At 38.4% G+C, this 7,008-nt stretch overlaps 1 protein-coding gene across 1 annotated transcript; it reads right to left on the bottom strand.

Annotated features, from left to right (window-relative positions):
• Nucleotides 1-390: 390 nt before the first annotated feature.
• On the bottom strand, nt 391-6,712 carry LOC7485738 (probable phospholipid-transporting ATPase 4). The gene is made up of 11 exons (XM_024586671.2): nt 6,371-6,712; nt 3,881-5,836; nt 3,668-3,778; nt 3,233-3,509; nt 3,060-3,148; nt 2,880-2,967; nt 2,579-2,788; nt 2,315-2,440; nt 1,800-1,898; nt 1,475-1,666; nt 391-1,377 (listed from the first exon to the last, which is right to left on the bottom strand). The coding sequence occupies exons 2-11, from the start codon at nt 5,707-5,709 to the stop codon at nt 703-705; spliced, it is 3,696 nt and encodes a 1,231-aa protein (XP_024442439.2). The 5' UTR covers nt 5,710-5,836; nt 6,371-6,712; the 3' UTR covers nt 391-702.
• Nucleotides 6,713-7,008: the final 296 nt, after the last annotated feature.

Below are 7,008 nucleotides of genomic sequence, written 5' to 3'. Positions count from 1 at the left end.
GTCATCAAGAGAGTCCAGTCCACATGCTTTTTAGGGTATGAGAGTGAGTAAAGGAGTGAAATGTTCCAGTCTTTTCTTTCGAGTAGTAAAGAATGTCTATGACCTTTGATTGTATCCAAAGGCGGTGTTTTTTTTTTTTTTTAATGGGAATTATGGGATAAACAAACACTTTTAAAAAAGAGATTTTCGCGTCTTTAAATCAATTTTATTCATCAGTTTCTTCGCCTGCAAGGAGCACCTGTATTAATGGTCCCCGTGTTCTTGCTCCCTTATTTGTCAGTGGTAATTACAAATTTATTAACCAGCATGACGAAGAGCCATCTCCATTGCTAAACTACTATAAGTTGAAAGAATGTCAAGAAAATATAAAGTAAATAGCAGATTCAAATATTTTAATCAACTCACAGAGCATAATTACTGGTATATTCTTTATATCGGAAGTTACAGGGTGAAGACGAGGAAGCAAAAGCGTTAAATCTCTCAACTATTGTCACAAGCAGTTTAACTTCTCAAATCATACAGTTAGTGTACATACAATACTCAGATTGCTTTTTGTGTAATGAACTGGGGACTTGCACGAACCCACTATAACTGGATAAAGAATTACTAAGAAACTAATAAAAAAGGCTATGGAAGCAACTGCAGAAGGCCAAAAAACCCTACAAATTTTCCAAAAGCAAGCAGAAAAAATAATGGACTTCATTAACACGGGGAAGGCATACGATTTGGCAAGATCACGGTTGAAGACTTCTTCTGCAGCTTCCCTTTCAGTTGTCTGATCTTTGCATCTACCCTTGCTGTGAACCCAATCTTGGTTTCTTGTCTTGCCTTGGATCGTTCCCTTCTCCACATGTGTTGATCCTTAACATCCTTCTTATAGTACTTGATTTCTTGGATGATATGATGATCCATCGGATTGAAACATCTTTGGAATGATATGTGAGCAAGGTAGGGCAGAATACATGCGACTGTTACCAAGAGGGTGGTACACCAGTAGATAGGTGCTGGACCAAGAGCTTCAACTAAAATTTTGTGGGCATCCTCTGAATAATATGGAGGCAACATCCCAAAAAGTAATAGAAACAAGTACCAAGTGGCGACGCTTCCCCAGACAAAGAGGTGTTGTATCCATGTAAAGTGGCTCATTGTGAGCGCAATCTGGCAGTTTACAGCACAGATTATGCAAGAGAACATAGTAGCACCCATGGCAGCCATATCAGCAGTTTGGCCTTCAGCGCGGAATGCTTGGTTATAAAAGATCATGATATTGAGGATGAAAATGACGAGAGAGGTATAGAGACCGTTACCCATCCACCCAAGTATTCTATACCAATCAAAAAACAAATTTTTAGGCCCTTGCTGATACAATGCTGGGAACTGCAGAATGAAGAAATAACATTATTATCATGGCAGAGAGATAACTGGTAAATGGGGAAAGTTGCATAAAAATAGCCAAGTGATTAATGGGACAAACCTGTAAGCAGACCTCAGAAGACACATCTTGTTCGAAAACTCCAAGTGATATGACAGGCAATGAGGTAAGAATGACATTGAACAATAGCATGTACCAGTCATTGTAAACTGATTGCCCAGAAAAGGCTGTGAATGCCTCAAAGTAGAAAAGGGTAAGGCCGAATGCTATATTTTTGTAGAAAAAATAGCAAATCTGAAAGCAAAAGAACCCATTTAATGAAACAACAAAAAGAGATCAACTAAGCATGTGGCGCACACATGTCAGTGCAGTGGATACAAAAATACGAATGATAAAGGGAAATATGAGATAGTCTCTTGATTATTACCATCTGAGCAATTCTCTTGTAGCACCAGTGTCCATGGACTACTAAAAGTCTTTCAAGAAAACGAAACTGGGAAATAGAAAAATCACTTGCCATCACAGCCTGTAAATCCATTAGAAAACTCATAAGCTTAACTGGAATATTAAGAAGCTTGCATGTATAAGTAAAACTTGATGCTCTGTTTCTTCACTAGACAACCACAAGAAGTTATGAGAAAGTGGTGAAATTGGAAGGCAGAAAATAAAATAAAAGCTCAGCATAATATTTTGATCTCAGTTCCAATTTAAGACCAAAGATGGAAGACAAGTATTATGTCACACGTGTCCAACCCAATTTCAAAATCTGCAAGACATGAAATTTGGAAACTGCAAAAACAAAAGTTACAGATACTGCCCAGAAACAGCTGGAAATAACAGCAAGCAAACATAGAATGTCTCCAAGTTTTCTTCTCAGAGAAAAAGGCAATATCATTATGTAGATGCTGCATGCCGAAGGAATCAGTTAGACATGTTACCAACCTGCATGCCTTCCACCCCACTGATACCAACTCCAATGTCAGCTTCTTGAATCATCCCAACATCGTTTGCACCATCACCTATCGCTAACGTGGTTTTTCCAGTTCCTTCCTTTACTAATCTTGTTACCTATATCAGCAGATTGAATAAATTAAAACACAACAAAGAGATGTGTATTTCTTTGTAAAGGCATTGTCAGTTTGATGATTCAAGACAAGAAAATACAATCTGGAAGAAAGTCCACTGATTAAGGTAAAAAATCCATACTAGTGCCTTCTGCTTGGGAGATACACGACAGCATATGACAGATGCACAGACAACAGCCAACGCTAAGAACTGATGCTTCATATCATCCTCTAGAGCATAGGATAGGGTTTTTCCATCAATAATTAATGCAAATGCAGCATGCGGATCCTTTTCCAGCTTGACCATTTGAGAGGCATTGGTGATTTGCATCAAAATGTTCTCTTTCACAGCCTGTGTGATGATGAATTGCAAAAATCTCAGGCATGAAAGGAAATCAAGTCCCTAAAAGGAAAATGCTGTACTCTTTCACCTAGTATTTCACCTGCTTTGATTCCTGGGCTACTGCATCTGAGTTCATTACAGTTATGAAGATCTGCTTCATGCCCTGACGGAGTAAACTACATGAAAATCTGCATCATGCACAAGCAGAAATTTATAGCTTCTGAAATAAAGTAAACATAGATTACAAAGAAACTTGTATGTAGAATCTTAAGAGGCAAACCCTATGTTTATTGCAGTTTCCATCTTATCCCCTGTCAAAACCCAAATCTTGAGACCAGCTTGTGCAAGTTTGTCTATGCACTGGGGCACCTTGAGAGGAAAAAATGGAAATAAGCAGAAACAAAACAAAAAGGAACATCTTAATTATGTCTCTAAGACAATCTTATCATGTACCCCTTTTTGCAATTTGTCTTCCACTGCAGTAGCACCAACAAGAATCAGATCCTTTTCCATCATATCTGCAACTCGCTCAAGCATTGCATCTCTGTCAGCACTAATAGAAGTTTTGGCTTTGACAAACTCATTGTTCCATGCTGAATACTCGGACTCATCAAGCTTTTTATAAGCAAGTGCCAATGTCCGCAACCCAACTTCTCCGTAGTCATTCAAATGCTTAGCAGTGGTTGTTTCATACATTCTTCCATTCTTTGATAATCTATCAAATATTATACTGCATAATTCAAGCAGGAGAAAGCATTACAATGCAATAAATTACTTCTTTTTTCCCCTAAATTTCCTATTAAGGCCACAGGAGAAGGTTCTGGATGCTTTAACAATCGATTGCTAAAGATTAGAAAAGACCAAGTAAGAGACAGTTGCAGGCCTAACCTATCAGCACCTTTGCACAGGAGTAGAATTTGACCATCCTCATCCCGCACGATGACAGACATTCGCTTCCTTTGGCTTGTAAATTCCAACAAATTGAGAATTTTGAACTCTCTGCAAGATTCCCAGGATACATTTAAGATGTTAAGATACCTTTTATTAAAGTGATGGAAAAAAGGCATATATAAACAGGGAATTGTCAATTTGCAACCTCACCTTTCAATCAATTGTCCTGGGTGTGCATATTTTTCACGAATAAACACACTTGATTGAGTTCGTTTACAAAATTCAAAACCAAATTCTCTTGCCGCAGCAAGAAAGGCCGCTTCATCAGGTGACTCTGCTTCATATGTAAACATACCAGTCTCTTCATTCAGCTCAGGAACAGCTGTCTGACAAATTGCTAGTATCCTGAAAAATAGCAAAATGACCTCTGTATTGGGCTCTTTCAACCAATTTCCATTCATGAGCTTGTTGTCCTCAAAACTAAATCCCTTTATTGCTGGCTTCTGATCATTTTCACCTTTAGAAGTAATAACACTCTCAAGTTCAATTTCTGGACCTCCTCTGCTATCCTCCCATGAATTATGTGCACTTTTTCTATACCTCGAACCATTAGTTATTTGTGTATCCTGCTCCTCAAGATCCATAGCCATCTGTTTTGCTGCAGCAAGTTCAACTTCACTTGAACGTACACCATATGCAGTACCAGCAATCGAACATTTCAGAAAATCCATCTGATTACAGGTCAAGGTGCCAGTCTTATCAGAGAGGATCGTGTCAACCTGACCTAACTCCTCGTTTAAGTTTGATGTTCGTGCTTGAGCAGTATTGCCGGATTCTTCATCATACATCTGTATGTCTTGGTTAATGAACCTTGCTTGAAACACCTTCACAATCTCAATTGAGACATAGAGAGAAATGGGTATTAAATACCCATAAAGGATGAGGGCAGTGACGAGATGAGCTAGTCCTGACTTGCTGGGCTGATCAGGGTTATAGAGACTATCATTATCAGGATTCTTGGGTTGCATGTACCACCAGTCTGGCATTTGAAGCTTTATCTTCACAGCAAAGCCAATTGAGCTAATGGATGAAATCAGTAAAAGAAGGCTGAGAAGGATGTATATAATTTTGTCCATTTTTTTCTCTATTTTGCTCCTTTTTGAAGGAGACTTTGTTGAGTTCTGCATGACTTTGCTATCAAAACCAGTGAATATCACAACTCCATATACATAAGCTGTATTCCTGAGCTTTGAATCTCTAAGAAGAATCTGACTAGGATCAAGAGGATAAACCTGTCGTTCATACTCAAAATTACCAATAAACGTGTAAAGACTGGGGTTTGGATCTTCACACTTTATTATTCCTGTAAAGTTCTTGAAAGCCTCATCATCCTCCAAAGGCAAGGTTACCTCCAACGATCTCTTAACCTTCAAGTTTGTCTCACCATCTAAGTTCATAGTCTCCACATAGGATACCCCATCATCATAACTTGCTGACAATAGAAGCAAATCTGCTGGGAAAAACTGGTCTTTTTCCACTTTCACCACATCACCAACCTGAATCTTCTGCCATGGCTTATAACCAAAAACCCCATCCCCTTTATGAACACTAGCTTTCCGACTATTAACCTTCATATCCTGCGCAAACCTATGCCAATCTTCTAGAGCTTCTTTTAACATACTAATACCGACAACAAAAGCCAATGGTGCAATCATGCTCACAGGAGAGAATGGGGCAACAGCTGTAAGTGAAAGACCTGCGGCCACTAGGAAGTAGAAATTAGCAACCCGATGGAACTGCTCAAACAGAGCCTTGGGCAAGAATGTGACTATATTATACTTGGTGGTAGATATATAATTTGAACAATATTTCAAGGGTTTTTTCAGGTGCCTATCAGGTCGGTTGCAATGAACAATTCTGGAGAACCCAGGCCCTGACAATGGATGTGGCCCCTCGTTGTTGTTGGCATTTGGCCTTAAGCAAGAGAATGGGTGGAGATGGCTCCGCCGGAGCCTTGCTCTTATCCTTCCCCGTGTCATCTCTCAAAACTTGATCTCAAAAACACTTAAAGTTGATTCAATATACCAAAAAGAACAACCCCCAAAATCTTTATTAAATGCAGATACCAATTGGTCTTTGCTTATAGGCAATTCCTTCTTCTAAGGCCTAATTTAACAAAAAAAGTGTAGGAAATCAGCTGCAAAGCAGATGCATTGGACAACTTGCAACAGTACATAACATCATTGTTGTAACTCAGCTCCAATATAAAAGAATCATACTTCATTCGTTAGAATTCAAAAACACCACATCCCATAAAGGGCATTCATATTCAAATATGGATTCGTCAAATATTTTATCCCCAGACTTTGCAAATTTGAAACCCCAAAGGAAATGAATGAATATTCACACAAACATAAGGATACACATAAGAACTAATCCACATTCATTTAAAGCTAGGAAATTTACAGAAGATCTAAAAAATTGACCACAAACACTCAAAAAAGAGAACAATTATTAGGAAATCTTCCAGTTAAAAAAGAACAATCTTTGACACAGGCACAACCTTAAACTCCACAAGAAACGAAAACCAAAAACAAAAAAGAGAAGCCAATGATCTTCGAGAACGTTACAGAAAGAAAAGGCCAATAAACAAGAAACAAGGAAATCAAGAACCCCAAGAGGAAAATAAAAAAAGGGTACCTGGAATCAGGAGGCAGGTCCATCTTTAGCAAAAATGACAATGACCCATTTGAGCAGGTGCATAAGCAAACCTGGAGCTAAATAGTTGCAGATCAAGAAAGAAGGGGAGAGAGTGTTAAGAGGTAGAGAAAAGAAAAGTTGTTTAAGAGAGAGGAACAATAATTTGTTGTTTCTATCAAATAAGAAAGAGAGAAAAGGAAAGGAAAATAGGCTCTCCTTTGGAAAATCAGGAAGAACAAACCAATAAATTCAGGGACAGAGCAGCTACTTCTCTCTCTTCTCTCTTTTTTCTTTGTTTTTTCTCAGGAAACGAATCAGTAATCACTTGTATTAATTTAATTTTCTCTGGTTTTTAATCGCTGGTTTATTTATTTTAGGGAGGGACAGAAATTAATGTTTGGTTTATTATTATTATTATAGGGTATTAAAAAATGACCTGGCAATGCAAACGCGGGGGAGAGAGAGGGAGAGGGAGAGGGAGAGGGAGAGAGAGAGAGAGTCTTTTGAACCTGGGGACCCACAATTTCCAAGGTGGCATGTCCTCAAAATTGTAGCCGTCTTCTTCTTCCTTGGCGGTAGAGCAGGGGTCAAATGGCAGTAAAAAAAAAAAAAACTAGAAATGTTTCGTTGATTTTTGA

The sequence above is a fragment of the Populus trichocarpa genome, chromosome 1 (assembly GCF_000002775.5).
Source record: "Populus trichocarpa isolate Nisqually-1 chromosome 1, P.trichocarpa_v4.1, whole genome shotgun sequence".
Lineage (NCBI taxonomy): Eukaryota > Viridiplantae > Streptophyta > Magnoliopsida > Malpighiales > Salicaceae > Populus > Populus trichocarpa.
This window is presented reverse-complemented; position numbering and strand designations above follow the sequence as displayed.